Below are 17348 nucleotides of genomic sequence, written 5' to 3' on the forward strand. Positions count from 1 at the left end.
GAACAGGTATCATGAAGGAACAGAAATCAGCCTACAGAAGTGAATGAAGGACTGATAGGTGACTTTCCCTTGGTGATAAGAGTGGAAAACCAAATTTTTGCCTACTGATGAAACATATATACACCTTGGAATCAACCTGTTCAGAGAAGCATAAGGGAGCATAGCTATATTAGAAGATGGCATTACAGGAGTGCATGAGGGGAATTACCAAAGGAACTGAAAGGTTGATAGCCCCAACCCATTGATGACCTCGTATGCCATATTAAGGAATTTGAATTTTGTCCTATAAATAACTGGAAAATTTTGAGAAGACTAATGAAATGTAAGGTTATACCTTAGAATGGGATTCTAAATCTGAGTTCAGTGGACTCCTCAGCAGTCCATAATGGGCTTGAAATTTTATGTTCCAGAGAGAGTATCTAAGGCTTTCATCAGGTTCTCAGAAGTATTTGACACGCACACATGTTAAGAATACCTTCTTTAGAAAGATTTCACTGATAACATGGGGATAGGATAGATTGGATGGGGTTTAAAACTAAAGATAGGGTTGTCAATCAAGAAGTTTTTGGTTTAGAGTAGGCAGAATATGAGTTGCAGAGGGAAAAAGTAAGCTTTCCCTTCTGTTCATTATTTCTGGAAGGTATGGCCAGTTCTCACGATTTGCAATAGTTATGTTCTATACATTCCCTGCAAACACTGAATTAGTGAATACTGAACCATTGCTCCTAGGAGAAATGCAGGATTACTGTTATAAATGAGCCAAAGATGGCCTCTGTATATTGGCCCCTAGAATGGACTGGGGTCCATTAGCTTAAAAGTCACCTGGCACTTGTCTACAGTATGAGAGCTAGAAAAAGAAGGCAGTGTCACCTTGATTAACCTCAGCTGGGAAAGTATGCCTTGAGCAACTCAAATTTTTCAGTCCTCTGTGCATGTCTGCAAAAGCACTGCAAGTATTGATTTTGGGGTTACAAATAAATTTTAGCAAACAAACAAATTTGCAAATGCAGAGTCTATGAATAAAGAGGATCAACTGTACCAATCCAGTCTCTTGAATATTTCCAATGATGAACCTACTCCCTCATGGTAAACTTTTCCCTTGCTGGATAGTTTTAACGGTTATATTGAGCTAAAATCTGCCTCCTGTGTTTTCTAATCTTAGGTTCTAATTTGGCTTTCTCGATTGTTCCCCTTCAATATACTGTTTAGATTCAGCTGTCTTATATTCATTTTCACTCCATTTTTCCCCCTCTAGCATAAGTTTCCCAATTTCTTTGGAAACCTTTGGTTTGCTGAGTACTTTAGTGATTTAAAAGAATGAAACCTTTAATTTTGTTATTAACATTTCCTCTGTCTGCACTCCCCTCCCCCCATAAAGACTGACCAACCTGAACTCCCATTGCTTCACTTTAGTCTACACTGTGTTTGTCAGTCCTTTTTCAGTTTTAAATTATTCGGATTAATATCTGGGGAGATGGGTCGCTGGCAGAAAAGGCCAGGATAGAGATAACTTCAAATATACAGAAAGATTCTTATCTCTATTTTCAGTGCCTCTTTTCTCCCCGCTCCTAATGTCATCTCTACTTCTCCTTAGGTTAGCTTCATTCTGTAGCCAGGTTTTCTGAGTGTACTAGGGAAGATGGCCATTAGGGACTCCAGATTTCTATCCTTTTGGAACACTTTAACTACAGTAGAAACAGAAACTTCTCTCAACCAGTGTCCATCTGTCAGTTAAGGAAAGAACTCTGGTGCTGTTTGGGTCATATATCTAGCCCTGGATTAGGGATATGGGAAACTGATTAGCCGGCTTATGTCATGTGTAGCCAGAAAAGTAGTGACCCTTGTGATCGATGGCCTCTCCAGAACCATGTGGTTTTTAGGGAGGGGTGGATTCCCAGAGGAAATAGGAGTGCCAAACAACTAAACAGCAGATATCAACTATACACATTAAGACAGGTATTTTCTTCTGCTATGTTTAGGATCAGTAAGACATCTCTTAGGGACCATCATTATGATTGAAGGATTAAGAGTTTTCAGCTTTGAACAATGTTGGATCAAAATTGATTTTGCTTTAAATGTTGACATCTATTATTTCTCAGCAGTGAGCACATAAGGATCTGTAGTATTTTCTGTTCTTTTATATGTTTAAGATATTTTGTAATTTTAATAAAAAACTAAAAATTAATTTTGCTTTGATTTAAGTTGGTGAGTAATAATAGATACTTGAGTCATAATTTCCCATTAATATTAAGTTAGTGAAATAATTTTCTGACACAGTAATCCATATGACATTTTAAAGGTGTTATAAAGGTAAATTATTGGTTTTTTTCAATGATGTGGAAAATATATAATTTATTTCCTTTACCTCATATCATATGTTTATGATACCATAGGTACCTGCAAGGTGTGGAGTTACAGTCCGGGACAGCCTAAAGAAAGCACTGATGATGAGAGGTCTAATCCCAGAGTGCTGTGCTGTTTACAGAATTCAGGATGGGTATGGTTTGTATGTGATGTGAAACTTTGTTTAAAAAAGGAAAAAAAAACCTCATTCATGAAATTTTGGGGTTTTCTATAAGATCTTTACCCAGACCTAGGGTATTGAAAATCAGCTTCAGGAAAAAAATATTAATACTAAGTTAATTAGCCTAAAGAAATCTTGTAGGCCCTTTGAGGAGTTAACATTAGATAATTTCTTGTGATGATAGTGTTTGTTTCTCTGATCAAATGACTTTGTTTAGAGTTTGAGATTCTTAAAATTTTTGAACTATTTTTTTATGTGTCTTATTTGAATAATGGACTCTTTCCCAGTCCTTTATTTTTAATATAAACTCATAGTTTCACAAAAGACTTACCAAAATTAACATTTTATATTGAATTATTTTTCAGAAAGCATCTAAAATTTTGCCATGAGCCCCCCAACCCCAATTTTGAGTCCTGTTTTTTTAAAACAAAAAAAAAGTCTCCTTTTTGGGGCATATTGTCCCTTGAGTACTCTTTTTCTTTGAATGGGTACGTAAATCTGTACCTGTAATTTCTTTTTTTTTTTGGACCCCAGGAACAATCCATTTTCTGCTGTTGTAGGTCTTTTCTGGAGCTGACTTGAAGAAAAGAGTACATCTCTTTACCCTGCTGTTTGTCCAAGAGTGATACATTTATTTGGGGTAAACTTAAAAATTAATTTATTGCCATTTAAATTTCTAACGATGGAAGACCAGGGAGCCAAAACTCCCTCACCATTACTAGCCCCTCAATAACCAATTTTCATATCTTCAGCATGAGGTTTATGAAGATCTTTAGGTATGATAACCAAGAAAGGATGTGTCTACACTTTTCAGAGAGAAGAAACCAATTGGCTGGGACACTGATATTTCCTGGCTTACTGGAGAGGAATTGCATGTAGAAGTGTTGGAGAATGTTCCACTTACAACACACAACTTTGTATGTACTTTTATATTTTTTTAATGTCAAAAATCTTCAAGTTCTTGTGAATGAATTTTTATGTAGAGAATATGAAGTATGGATGAATAATTTTGACATTGATATTTTACCTAAGTTGAAAATCAGTTCTGTTATTTAAAAAAACAACACATATTTAAAGAGTTTTGTTTTAATCATTATACTTTATTTTTAATTTAAAAAGTAATAACATATATGTATGTATATAATTGACTAACTTTGTTGTACACCTGAAACTAACACAACATTGTAAATCAACTATATTTCAACTAAAAAAATTCAAAAAAAAAGTAATAGATACTCATTATTGAAAGAAAACTCTTAAAAATTTGAGTGGTACGAAAGTATATCAAGTAAAAACGTGAAAGTACCCTACCAGAGGTAAACAGTTGTTAATTGATTATTGTGTATTCTTCCAAAGTCTTTCTATATATAAAACATGTGTCTGTGAACCCAAAGTTTTCTCCTTTCTTTTTTTTCTCCCTTCCCTTTCCTTCATTTTTTTTTTTTAAGTTAAACGAAGCATCATGGGCATCTTTCCATGTCAGTACACCTAGCTTTATAATGATTGCATAATAGTCCATAAGAATATAAATTCAGTATATTTAACCATCCCTCTTAACAGACATTTAAGTTTTTAAGAAATCTGTTACATATATGGTAAATAGACTCTTTCTGCATACATCTTGACACACTTGTGTAAATGTTTCTGAAAGATAGACTAATGGAAGTGGAATAGCTTTCCTTGAGGACTGAAGAAAGATAGATGTTAAAGCTCTCCTTCAATACTTCTCCCTTTATCTGGTTTTGCATTTGCCAGAACCTAGCCTAAGCTAAGTGTCACCAACATGAGGCCTGGAACAGTGGAACCTCTCTACCTCAGAGATAAGGTAGAGGGTACAGTTCCAGAGCTTGAGAACCTGTCCTCTAAAAGAGTAGGCAGGAGCCAAGATTAGAGTGATCTATAAGGCAGGAATGCACTTCTTACTTTTCTATATATGGACTTTGGACCACAGTTTAGTTTTCTAGATGGATAGTTATTGCTACCCTTTTGGCATCAAGTGTTTTCCCTTGTGCCTTGTTGATTAGTACAGCTGGGCTCTTTCGATTTCCTGGGGGGTGTTAGTGTTTTGGAGGCTCCATTAGCGGTGAATAATGAGATCAGGTTTGTGCTTCAATAGATAAGGTATCTTTTGGACGAGTGTAAGATACACCTGATGCCAATCAGATTTACTATGTGGCAGATAGTTTTATAATGATGAGATAAGGAGTTCACTACTATTGACTTTTTTTTTTAAACCTGGAGAATTTTGAGAGGATAAATCTTAAGATTTTTTATTTAAGTTTTTAGGAATTAAAAATAAGTACTCTTATTCTTCTTAATTAGAAATTGGATATGAGGAGGTAAAAGAAGATCTAAGTTACTAACCTTAAGCAGTGCAGGAAGGTCCTTGCCACAAGAGGGTAATGAAAGCAAACTGCAGGTTAGTTGCAGAGTATGGAAATCTTCACAACACAGTTGGAGAGCTGCCAGTTACTATTTGTTGAGATCTTTTCATTTGCCAGTATTTTGTCTGATCTGAGGATATAACAATTAATAAGAAAACAGTATCCCTGCCTTAGAGTAGAGAGAGACAGATCATTTAATTAAAAATTTTCATAAGCACTCTTAATTACTGTGTATGTTTAAAGTGCCATAGATACACAGAGTAGAGATTCCTAACCTGGCCTTTGAGGAGTCAGGAAGTTTTCCCAAAGGAAGAAATATGAAAGCTGTGGCCTGATGGATGAGGGAAGAGTACTCTGGATAGGGACTTCCCAGGTGGCGCAGTGGTTAAGAATCTGCCTGCCAATACAGGGGACACGGGTTTGAGCCCTGGTCCGGGAAGATCCCACATGCTGCGGAGCAGCTAAGCCCATGCACAACTACTGAGCCTGTGCTCTTGAGCCCGCACTCTGCAGCAAGAGAAGCCTGCGCACTGCAACGAAGAGTAACCCCCGCTCGCCACAACTAGAGAAAGCTCATGTGCAGCAACGAAGACCCAAAACAGCCATAAATAAATAAATAAATATTTTAAAAAACCACAAGAGTACTCTAGACAGAGGGAACAGCAAGAAAGCATGTTACCTTTTCAGTTTTGAAAGAAGTTCAGAATGGATGATGCAAAGTTGGAGAGGGGGCTGTTAGAGTGTAGCGTGTATATGGGTGGAGTAAGCTTATGAGAGTCCTTGTAAGCTATGTTAAAGATTCAGACTTTTTCCTAAAATCATTGGAAATTTAATGATTTTAATAGGCAGGGCAGCAGTGTGATTAGATTTGTGTTTTGGAATGATTGCTCTTAGTGTCATAGAGAGGCAAACCTAAGCCTGTGTTCTGCTTAGAAAGGGAAAGAAACCCTCTCTCTGCTTCTCTGGGCTGGTTTTTGTTGACTACTGGAGGAAGGCTGATTATGCCTCCTGGTTTCATAGTCTGTTATAAAAGCGATTCCTTCAGTATATACGTGCATCCCAGGAATCCTTGGGAACTGGCAGGGGGCAGGGAAGGTAGAGAAACAAGATTAAAAACAGATGCTATGTGTCCAGACCTTCCCATTTTCTATAGGCACTAAAGTTAATGTCTTCCCTCAGCCCCACACCTTACAAATTAATGCGTGCAAATTACCTGTTCTATGGCCCCCACGAGTTTACCATCCATGTCTTGAATTCCAAAATAAGCATAATTTGTGGCCCAAAAGAAGAGATATACCTTCCTGTACCCACCTTTATTGACAAAGGTATATTCACAGATAGAGGTATATGTCAGTTACTCAATTTATGCTCAAATGCATACCCACATTTTCTCCTGCTCAGGTGTTTTTCTCTCCTTTCTGCTTTCCTCCCTCCTGCCCTCCTTCCTTTTCTCTCTTTTTTCCCCCTTCCTTTACTTACAGAAACAACCAGTTACACATAGTTTTCACATATAAGTCAGTGACAGGAAGAAAGACTGCAACTGAGTAGATTAAAGAAGGAAGAGAAATTAGGGCTTCATGAAAGTCTGCAGATTATTAGGCGATTGAGAGTATGAGTAGTTAGCAAAAAGGATAAAGTGACTATAAAATGCTGATTCCTGTGAATACATTTTGTATTTTTCTGTGCTCTAATTTCCAGAGATTATGCTAGCAATATAAAAAGATGCTTGCTTTAGTAAATAGTAGACACATAAATATTAAAGATTTTCTAATTGCTTTTATATCCAGAGACAAATGGAAAAGGAACAAAGCTAAAAACAGTCAGTTGCTTTTTTATATCCCCTAGAAAGTGATACATAGACAAAAAGGTGAAGAAAACAAGAGCTACTCTTAAAACTATCTAAATGTTCTCAAAAAGCCAGAATGAATGATGTGCCAAGATATCATTTTCTTGATGAAGTATTATTTTTAATAACATTTTATCATGTTAAATATGTGTTTATTGAAAAGAGTTTGATAAAGTGGGTGTTGAAATCAATTTAATGGATCATGAAAAGCATTTACATGCAGTAGAATGGATTAGAAAATTCTGATATGCATTATGTATAGTTAGGGTAATATTATTATATGAATACAGGTGTGTCCTGGATCATGATGTGTTTTTCTTACTATTGTGTGATTAATGCTGTCTGAAAAACTGAGATGAATTGAGAATATACAGCAAAGAACAAAAGACAAAATAGAGTCACCCATGCTCTCGTCACTCTCAAATAGCCATTGTTAACATTTTGTTATTTGTTTATCCTTTTTATGTTTTCTGCTTCTTATATATACAAACCAAACAGTTTTAAACAATTTCTGGTTTTGTTCGTTATCAAGATAGAGCTTCTCTGGCACAGTTCTGTTTATGTGACCCATGTTTGGCTTCTGACATGGAGTTCTTACACGTTGCCTTTTAAGTTTCACACAGAGGAATGTTCACAGATACATTTAGGTCTTCTAATCCTCTAACAAACTGATAGTTTGTTAAAAGTAGTTCTTACCTTCTTTTAGGTGATTTTCCTTTTCCTTGTCCTAAGTTAGCAAGTTCAGGTAAGGTTGATCTGATTTTCATATAATTATAAACTAGTTTTTTCGTTTATAAATTCTTTTTTACATTTTAATCAAAGTATATTACATTTTAATCAAATGTATATAGTTTTTAAGATAGTGCAGACGGGTTTACAAAAAAAATCACCTGTTGCCCTATCCCTTGTTAGCCTCTAATGCCACTCTCCAGAGGAAATCACTTTTTTTTTTTATTAGGTCCCACTTGTTTATTTTTGTTTTTATTTCCATTACTCTAAGAGGTGGATCAAAAAAGATATTGCTGTGATTTATGTCAAAGAGTGTTCTTCCTGTTTTTCCTCTACGAGTTTTATAGTGTCCAGTCTTACATTTAGGTCTCTAATCCATTTTGAGTTTATTTTTGTGTATGATGTTAGGGAGTGTTCTGACTTCATTCTTTTACATGTAGCTGTCCAGTTTTCCCAGCACCACTTATTGAAGAGACTGTCTTTTCTCCATTGTATATCCTTGCCTTCCTTGTCATAGATTAGTTGACCGTAGGTGCGTGGGTTTATCTCTGGGCTTTCTATCCTATTCCACTGATCTATATTTCTGTTTTTGTGCCAGTACCGTGTTGTCTTGATTACTGTAGCTTTGTAGTATAGTCTGAAGTCAGGGAGTCTCATTCCTCCAGCTCCATTTTTTCCCTCAAAACCGCTTTGGCTATTCAGGGTCTTTTGTGTCTCCATACAAATTTTAATATTTTTTGTTCTAGTTCTGTAAAAAATGCCATTGGTAATTTGATAGGGATTACATTGAATCTGTAGATTGCTTTGGGTAGTATAGTCATTTTCACAATATTGATTCTTCCAGTCCAAGAACATGGTGTATCTCTCCATCTGTTGGTATCATCTTTAATTTCTTTCATGAGTGTCTTATAGTTTTCTGCATACAGGTCTTTTGTCTCCCTGGGTAGGGTTATTCTTAGGTATTTTATTCTTTTTGTTGCAATGGTAAATGGAAGAGTTTCCTTAATTTCTCTTTCAGATTTTTCATCATTAGTGTACAGGAATGCAAGAGATTTCTGTACATTAATTTTGTATCCTGCAACTTTACCAAATTCATTGAATAGCTGTATTAGTTTTCTGATGGCATCTTTAGGATTCTCTATGTATAGTATCATGTCATCTGCAAACAGTGACAGTTTTACTTCTTCTTTTCCAATTTGTATTCCTTTTATTTCTTTTTCTTCTCTGATTGCCGTGGCTAGGACTTCCGAAACTATGCTGAATAATAGTGGTGAGAGTGGACATCCTTGTCTTGTTCCTGATCTTAGTGGAAATGCTTTCAGTTTTTCACCATTGAGGACGATGTTTGCTGTGGGTTTGTGGTATATGGCCTTTATTACGTTGAGGTAGGTTCCCTCTATGCCCACTTTCTGGAGAGTTTTTATCATAAACGGGTGTTGAATTTTGTCAAAAGCTTTTTCTGCATCTAATGAGATGATCATATGGTTTTTATTCTTCAATTTGTTAATATGGTGTATCACATTGATTGATTTGCATATATTGAAGAATCCTTGCATCCCTGGGATAAATCCCACTTGATCATGGTATATGATCCTTTTAATGTGTTGTTGGGTTCTGTTTGCTAGTATTTTGTTGAGGATTTTTGCATCTATATTCATCAGTGATATTGGTCTGTAATTTTCTTTTTTTGTAGTATCTTTGTCTGGTTTTGGTATCAGGGTGATAGTGGCCTCATAGAATGAGTTTGGGAGTATTCCTTTGCAGTTTTTTGGAAGAGTTTGAGAAGGATGGGTGTTAGCTCTTCTCTAAATGTTTGTTAGAATTCACCTGTGAAGCCATCTGGTCCTGGGCTTCTGTTTGTTGGAAGATTTTTAATCACAGTTTCAATTTCATTACTTGTGATTGGTCTGTTCATATTTTCTATTTCTTCCTGGTTCAGTCTTGGAAGGTTGGAAGGTTATACCTTTCTAAGAATTTGTCCATTTCTTCCAGGTCATCCATTTTAATGGCATAGCGTTGCTTGTAGTAGTCTCTTAGGATGCTTGGTATTTCTGCGGTGTCTGCTGTAACTTCTTTTTCATTTCTAATTTTATTGATTTGAGTCCTCTCCCTCTTTTTCTTGAAGAGTCTGGCTAATGGTTTATCAGTTTTGTTTATCTTCTCAAAGAACCAGCTTTTAGTTTTATTGATCTTTGCTATTGTTTTCTTTGTTTCTGTTTCATCTATTTCTGCTCTGACCTTTATGATTTCTTTCCTTCTGCTAACTTTGGGTTTTGTTTGTTCTTCTTTCTCTAGTTCCTTTAGGTGTAAGGTTAGATTGTTTATTTGAGATTTTTCTTGTTTCTTGAGGTAGACTTGTATAACTGTAAACTTCCCTCTTAGAACTGCTTTTGCTGCATCCCATAGGTTTTGGATTGTCGTGTTTTCATTGTCATTTGTCTCTAGGTATTTTTGGATTTCCTCTTGGATTTCTTCAGTGATCTCTTGGTTATTTAGTAACGTATAGTTTAGCCTCCATGTGTTTGTGTTTTTTACTTTTTTTTCCCTGTAATTCATTTCTAATCTCATAGTGTTATGGTCAGAAAAGGTGCTTGATATGATTTCAATTTTCTTAAATTTACTGAGGCTTGATTTGTGACCCAAGATGTGGTCTACCCTTTAGAATGTTCTTTGCTCACTTGAGAAGAAAGTGTAATCTGCTGTTTTTCGATGGAATGTCCTATAAATATTAATTAAATCCATCGGGTCTGTTGTGTCATTTAAAGCTTCTGTTCCCTTATTAGTTGTCATTTTGGATGATCTGTCCATTGGTGTAAGTGAGGTGTTAAAGTCCCCCACTATTATTGTGTTACTGTCGATTTCCTCTTTTATAGCTGTTAGCAGTTGCCTTATGTATTGAGGTGCCCTTATGTTGGGTGCATATATATTTATAATTGTTATATCTTCTTCTTGCATTGATCCATTGATCATTATTTAGTGTCCTTCCTTGTCTATTGTAACATTCTTTATTTTAAAGTCTATTTTATCTGATATGATTATTGCTACTCCAGCTTTCTTTTGATTTCCATTTGCATGGAATATCTTTTTCCATCCCCTCACTTTCAGTCTGAATGTGTTCCTAGTTCTGAAGTGGGTCTCCTGTAGACAGCACATATATGGGTCTTGTTTTTGTATCCATTCAGTAAGCCTGTGTCTTTTGGTTGGAGCATTTAATCCATTCACGTTTCAGGTCTTTATCGATATGTATGCTCCTATTACCATTTTCTTAATTGTTTTGGGTTTGTTTTTGTAGGTCCTTGTCTTCTCTTGTGTTTCCCACTTAGAGAAGTTCCTTTAGCATTTGTTGTAGAACTGGTTTGGTGGTGCTGAATTCTCTTAGCTTTTGCTTGTCTGTAAAGCTTTTGATTTCTCCATCGAATCTGAATGAGATTCTTGCCATGTAAAGTAATCTTGGTTTTAGATTCTTCCCTTTCATCATTTTAAGTATATCATGCCGCTCCCTTCTGACTTGTAGAGTTGCTGCTGAGAAATCAGCTGTTAACCTTGTGGGAGTTCCCTTGTATGTTATTTGTCTTTTTTCCCTTGCTGCTTTCAATAATTTTTCTTTGTCTTTAATTTTTGCCAATTTGATTACTATGTGTCTTGGTGTGTTTCTCCTTGGGTTTATCTTGTATGGGACTTGCTGTGCTTCATGGACTTGGGTGGCTATTTCCTTTCCCATGTTAGGGAAGTTTTCGACTATAATCTCTTCAAATATTTTCTCTGGTCCTTTCTCTCTCTCTTCTCCTTCTGGGACCTCTATAATGTGAATGTTGTTGCGTTTAATGTTGTCCCGGAGGTCTCTTAGGCTGTCTTCATTTCTTTTCATTCTTTTTTCTTTATTCTGTTCTGCAGCAGTGAATTCCACCATTCTGTATTCCAGGTTACTTATACGTTCTTCTGCCTCAGTTATTCTGCTATTGATTCCTGCTAGTGTATTTTCCATTTCAGTTATTGTATTGTTCGTCTCTGTTTGTTTGTTCTTTAATTCTTCTACGTCTTTGTTAAACATTTTTTACATCTTCTCAATCTTTACCTCCATTCTTTTTCTGAGGTCCTGGGTCATCTTCACTATCATTCTGAATTCTTTTTCTGGAAGGTTGCCTATGTCCACTTCATTTAGTTGTTCTTCTGGGGTCTTATCTTGTTCCTTCATCTGGTGCATAGCCCTCTGCCTTTTCATCTTGTCTGTCTTTCTGTGAATGTGGTTTTTGTTCCACAGGCTGCAGGATTGTAGTTCTTCTTACTTCTGCTGTCTGCCCTCTAGTGGATGAGGCTATCTGAGAGGAAATCATTCTTAACTTTCAATGGTTTCTGTTTCAAGCTCTTCTCGTGATTATTTTCATATTACTAAATAATAACTTTAAGCTACAATTTCTTATTTTATCAGTTTTAGACATTTACTTACGGCTAGTTCCATAGGGAATTAGATTATTTGTAACATTACAACCTTCCTCCTCTTTTCGCTCCTCCTCTGAAGCATTTTTGTTTTTTGTGGGTTTTTTGATTCCTCTGTTCCATACCTTTGTAACTTTAAGTATGCCATTGTTTCTTGTTCTGTCAACACCAGTAAGCATCTGTTAACTCCTTTCTTTGTAGAGTTATTTAAGTGTACCCTTATTCTGTCTTTCACCTCTGTTTCTTCCTGCTCCTGTCATCTCTGCTTTTACTTTTATGTAGTAAAGCTTAATATTAGTTAGTCTTTTATTTATTTTCCATCTTCTTGACTTACGAGTTTAATTGGTTAGTGGGTGGGAGAAAAATACATGTAGTCCATCTGTTATCTTGAATCCACTGGTTTTCATTTTAGTATCTTAGTGTTTAAGTCAGTTCTCATGATGTAAGCATATTAAAGATTTGTTATTTTAATCAAGAGTAAATAAGTTGGGCTTCCCTGGTGGCGCAGTGGTTGAGAGTCTGCCTGCCGATGCAGGGGACATGGGTTCGTGGCCCGGTCCGGGAAGATCCTACATGCCGCGGGGCGGCTGGGCCCGTGAGCCATGGCCGCTGAGCCTGCGCGTCCGGAGCCTGTGCTCCGCAGCGGGAGAGGCCACAGCAGTGAGAGGCCCGCGTACCGCAAGGAAAAAAAAAGAGTAAATAAGTTGATTTCTAAAAAGATTCTTACTAGTTTCTGAAATCCTCTACGATGTTTTACTTTGCAGGTACGGAAAACTTTTTTCACCTTAGCATTTTGTGACTTCTGTCGAAAGCTGCTTTTCCAGGGGTTCCGCTGTCAAACATGTGGTTATAAATTTCACCAGCGTTGTAGTACAGAGGTTCCACTGATGTGTGTTAATTATGACCAACTTGAGTAAGTAATCAAAAAATTTTTCTGTCTTCCACTTTACATTTAACTTTTCTTAATGTGAAACTAGTATGTCTTAGAGTCTGTGAAAGTTTTCTGTACAGAATAGTTGTTACAGGGAACTTTTTGAAGTGTGCCTAGAGAGTAATATGTAGTATAGCCAGTACTTCTCTCTCAAATTATAATTCTGGTTTGCTGTACATTTCATTTATGTTTTATATTCTCTTTTAATTAATAAAGATCCCTTGCCCATAGAAATCACTTTTAGATGGTTTTTGGGTGTTTCAATTAAATAAACCATTATATTTTTAGACTGCAGATTGGGGAATCTGGTTCTGTCAGCAATTTTGTAAATTAAGTGCTCTCTCTCTCTCAAAGTTAGTGTGCCTGTCTGTCTGTCTGTCTCTCTCTCTGTCTCTCTCCCTCCCCCCTTCTCTTCCTCCCTCTCTTCCCCCTAGTCCCTCTCTTCCCCCTACTCCCTCTCTCAATAGATTGAGTCTATTTTAATCTTTTTTTGTGTTGTTACTGCTGCTAGTAAAATCTTATTACTTTTTTTGATTACTTGAGTAGAGGGAATTCAACTCTGTACTTTAAAGTATATCATAATGATATAACCTAATTTTTAGCAGTAGATACATTTTCTAATTCCTTAACCATAAAGCATGATTTTTCTCCTCTACTATGTAGAAATTTGTTGTATAGAGCAATTAGTTTTAGATTCTGAGCTTGCCTTTGAAAAGTACAATATAATTTTTTTACAGTAAGCCTTTAGACAAAAATACAACTAATTGAATTTAACAGTCCTTCCTGAAAATGGAATTTGATCTCAGACATTTTTGTTAATTCTTTAAGGTATTCTGGTATATGAAGCTTCTGGGTTTTGCACAAGTTAGGTTTGTTTTTGTTTTGTTTTTCTTTTTGCCTCACAGTTTGCTGTTTGTCTCCAAGTTCTTTGAACACCACCCAATACCACAGGAGGAGGCCTCCTTAGCAGAGACTACCCTTACGTCTGGATCATCCCCTTCTGCACCCCCCTCCGATTCTATTGGGTATGATTTGATTCCTGCTGTTCAGTGACATGCTGTTTGAGCTGATTTCTTTGGAACTTTTGGCTAATTATAAACCTTTCCAACATTTGGATTGTTAAATTAAGGGTTTTTTTTTTTCAGGTAATTTATCACACCAGTCAGCTAATTTACATACATTTGGTACAGATACACAGGGTTAAAGCTGATGTAGACTGTTTTAGGACCATCCTTGAAAAAAATCAAGCAACAGATAATTTAGAGTCCCTGCCTTGTGCTCATTGCTTTATTTTTAATATCAGATATAGAAGTATATGATTTCCATTTAGGAAAGTAACATTAATATATGAGATAATGGCCGACGATTTTAAAATAGTATATAATTATAATCTACAATTTATGATATATTATTTTAAACTGTGTGATAAATATCCTCATGTTTACAGGAGAAGAGAGAATAGTGAGAGAGGGTAGTCAACATTTAATCAAGAAAGTGGGACTTGAACTGGACTGTAAAGAATTCTAGAATCTGAATGAGCATAGGAGCATGGTGATGGTGGGGGCACAGGGGCAAGGGGAGAAGGGAGGTACAAGCAGCATATCTTCATCTTCTAGTATACCCATTTTCTTTAGATTTGCTAATAAAATACATTAGATTTAATCCAGGTTTTTGTTTTTCTTACTTAAAGACCAGTGTCCTTTGCATACATATTTCTGACTTATTGTATACTACATGTTGCTGTCATAGTTTTATTTCAGTAGGTTTCAAGAATGACTTGCTGTCACTACACCAGATCAGTTGTGTTAATTAGACTACCCTATTCAGTTGTAGTAAATTCAGGCTTTTTCCACTTTTAAGTTCTAACTTAAAGTATGTTACTGCTTTGAGACTTTAAATCACCTGTAAGTAGTGTTTAAAAAGTGAGTGCACTTTCCAAAACTTTTTAAAAGCTAATATTGTCACTTCTACGTTCTTTTTACCTGCTCCCCATATCCCTTGCCAGTGGCTTTTATTGGCTGTCTAAAGCAAAAATAAAGACAGCTTTGTCACAAACTAAAAATTTCTCAATTATCAGAATAAAAAGGACCAGTAGAACATGCTAATTTTCTTAGAGTCCAGTTCCATCAGCCTTACCTATAATTCTCGTTGGTTTATAGCAGTTTTTTATTTATTTTTGTGGTATGCGGGCCTCTCACTGTTGTGGCCTCTCCCGTTGCGGAGCACAGGCTCCGGACGCGCAGGCTCAGCGGCCATGGCTTATGGGCCCAGCTGCTCCGCGGCATGTGGATCTTCCCAGACCGGGGCATGAACCCGTGTCCCCTGCATCGGCAGGCAGACTGTCAACCACTGCGTCACCAGGGAAGCCCCTATAGCAGTTTTTTAAAGTACATAATATTTTATTATTTTTATTTCCCTTCTAAGTGGATTCATTTACATAAAGTCAAAATTTCTTTCCCTACCCTTAAAAGTGTGCTTCAAAGAAGCACAGATTCTTGTTCAGATTCTATTAACATATTTTATTTAGAAGTTTTTTGTCACTATTTGGCTTCTTTGGCTGTTTCAACCTTTATCTAGTCCTTTTCTACTGTATTTTCTTCTCATTCCTCTCTAAACCCTCTCCCGTCTTAAAAATGTCTTTTTATTCCCTCAACATTGTCTTTCTGGCTGTCTTACTAACCACTAGATAATGCTGATTAGTTACAGAGTTTGCATAAGATGGGGTGCAACAATAACCAATCTCTGAAGAGAGGCTGTTAGCACTGAGTCATTCATTGGTCCTGGTGGAGCTCACTAAGACAGTCACACCTCGTCAGTCAAGTGACACTCATTTCTTAGCTCCCTAGGATACTCCTGAGGGGCACAGACTTCTCACAGGTGCTTACAATCTATTCTCAAAACTTTAATGTGCTCCGTGAGTGCCAGGTTCATTTTGGGAGCAGTGAGAGATCATAGACTTTGTTATTTATCCACAGTACCAAAATAGGTCACTCTGTCACCTGTTTTGATGGTTTCATCAAAAAGCAGTTTTTACAAATATTTACTTTAATGCTTAATATATTATTTTCCTGTGTGTCTTGTATCGATTATTGGTCATGGTAAACATTTCAAAATATGAGAGATTGACACTCTGAGAATAATCTTTTGAATTTGGAAATGATCTTTTGCTATTATTGTTCAGGATTTTAATTCAACTCTTGTATAAAGCAATAGATATATCTTTTAGGTCATGAAAAACACATGTATGTTTTTAAAAGATTTATAATTTCCTAATATTGATACTTCCCATAAAAAGTTCATTTTAGTAACTTCAACTATCAAGAAATGGCAAAGGTAGAAAAATTGGCAGACATTATTCAGTCACTGCCTACCTAGAGCATTTTTGTATAACTTTAAAGGACAAGCGTTGCTTCAGCTGATTAACAACAGGTAATTTTTAGCCATTTGTAGATTTCTCTGGAGTTTTCTGGATAAGAATCAGTGTTCTTATCATTGATACTCCCTGGAATGTCTGCTTGAGCAAAGCAGCTTTGTCAGTGGTTGCAAGCACATATTAGTTTTTTAAACTAACACTTTTAAAAGCCATTACTGCTGGATTTTTAATGCTTTATTGTAAAGATTTTATTTGAGAATACGAAAAGAAGAAAATCTTTATATCATCCATTTTTCTATGTTATTATCTCTATAAAGTTGCTCTGAATCTTATCTTCCAATCACTTGATTTTTCCAGGCCCCCAATTCTCACCAGTCCGTCTCCTTCAAAATCCATTCCAATTCCACAGCCTTTCCGACCAGATGAAGATCATCGAAATCAGTTTGGACAACGAGACCGGTCCTCATCAGCTCCAAATGTGCATATAAACACCATAGAACCTGTCAATATTGATGTAAGTATCCAGCAGTGCTCGAAGTTAGAAAATTCAAGTGTGCTTCTTTATTTTTTCTGCTACATTTATAATATATATCAGAAATAAGTGCCATCTTTCATTTATCACAGTTATTATAAGTGATAGACTTTTCATGAACTACAAATCAGGAAAGCCTTTCAGCTTCTCTGATGGCATAAAATATTTAACTGGCACCAAATTATAGAGTTATTCTTATTTTTTTCCTTATGACACCATCTCTGTAAAAGTCTTACCTTCATTTATTTAACAGGTAATCCACTTGACCATTTTGGGGTAAAGAAAAAATAAGAGTACACTTGCATATTTCCTATTTAGATCAATTTGAAATCTTTACCTGAATATCTAAAAGTTTAACTTTGAGTTAAATAACCCTTAAGGATTAATCATTACTTTATGTACTTCTCATGCAAAGCTACCTTTTACCTTCTTTACTTTCTTGAGTATACCATTGGATTGCATCTCTACACAAATCAATTATTTTAGTCTCCTTCTGGGGCTGGTCACTCTTGAATTTTTTTACTTTCCTGGTTTATCTTACACACTATAAGTTAATTATGTACATTAGTGTCACTTCTTCGATTTGACCTTA

The 17348-nt window shown here is 36.0% G+C and overlaps 1 protein-coding gene across 1 annotated transcript in view; it reads left to right on the plus strand.

Moving 5' to 3' along the window:
• BRAF (B-Raf proto-oncogene, serine/threonine kinase) overlaps positions 1-17348 on the plus strand; it is a 156021-nt gene that overhangs the window by 84858 nt on the left and 53815 nt on the right. The window contains exons 4-8 of the mRNA XM_060156529.1: positions 2394-2497; positions 3339-3441; positions 12685-12833; positions 13757-13876; positions 16582-16738. Of these exons, the coding sequence (XP_060012512.1) occupies positions 2394-2497; positions 3339-3441; positions 12685-12833; positions 13757-13876; positions 16582-16738 (633 nt within the window). The remainder of the gene's footprint in view (positions 1-2393; positions 2498-3338; positions 3442-12684; positions 12834-13756; positions 13877-16581; positions 16739-17348) is intronic.

The sequence above is a fragment of the Lagenorhynchus albirostris genome, chromosome 8 (assembly GCF_949774975.1).
Source record: "Lagenorhynchus albirostris chromosome 8, mLagAlb1.1, whole genome shotgun sequence".
Classification (NCBI taxonomy): domain Eukaryota; kingdom Metazoa; phylum Chordata; class Mammalia; order Artiodactyla; family Delphinidae; genus Lagenorhynchus; species Lagenorhynchus albirostris.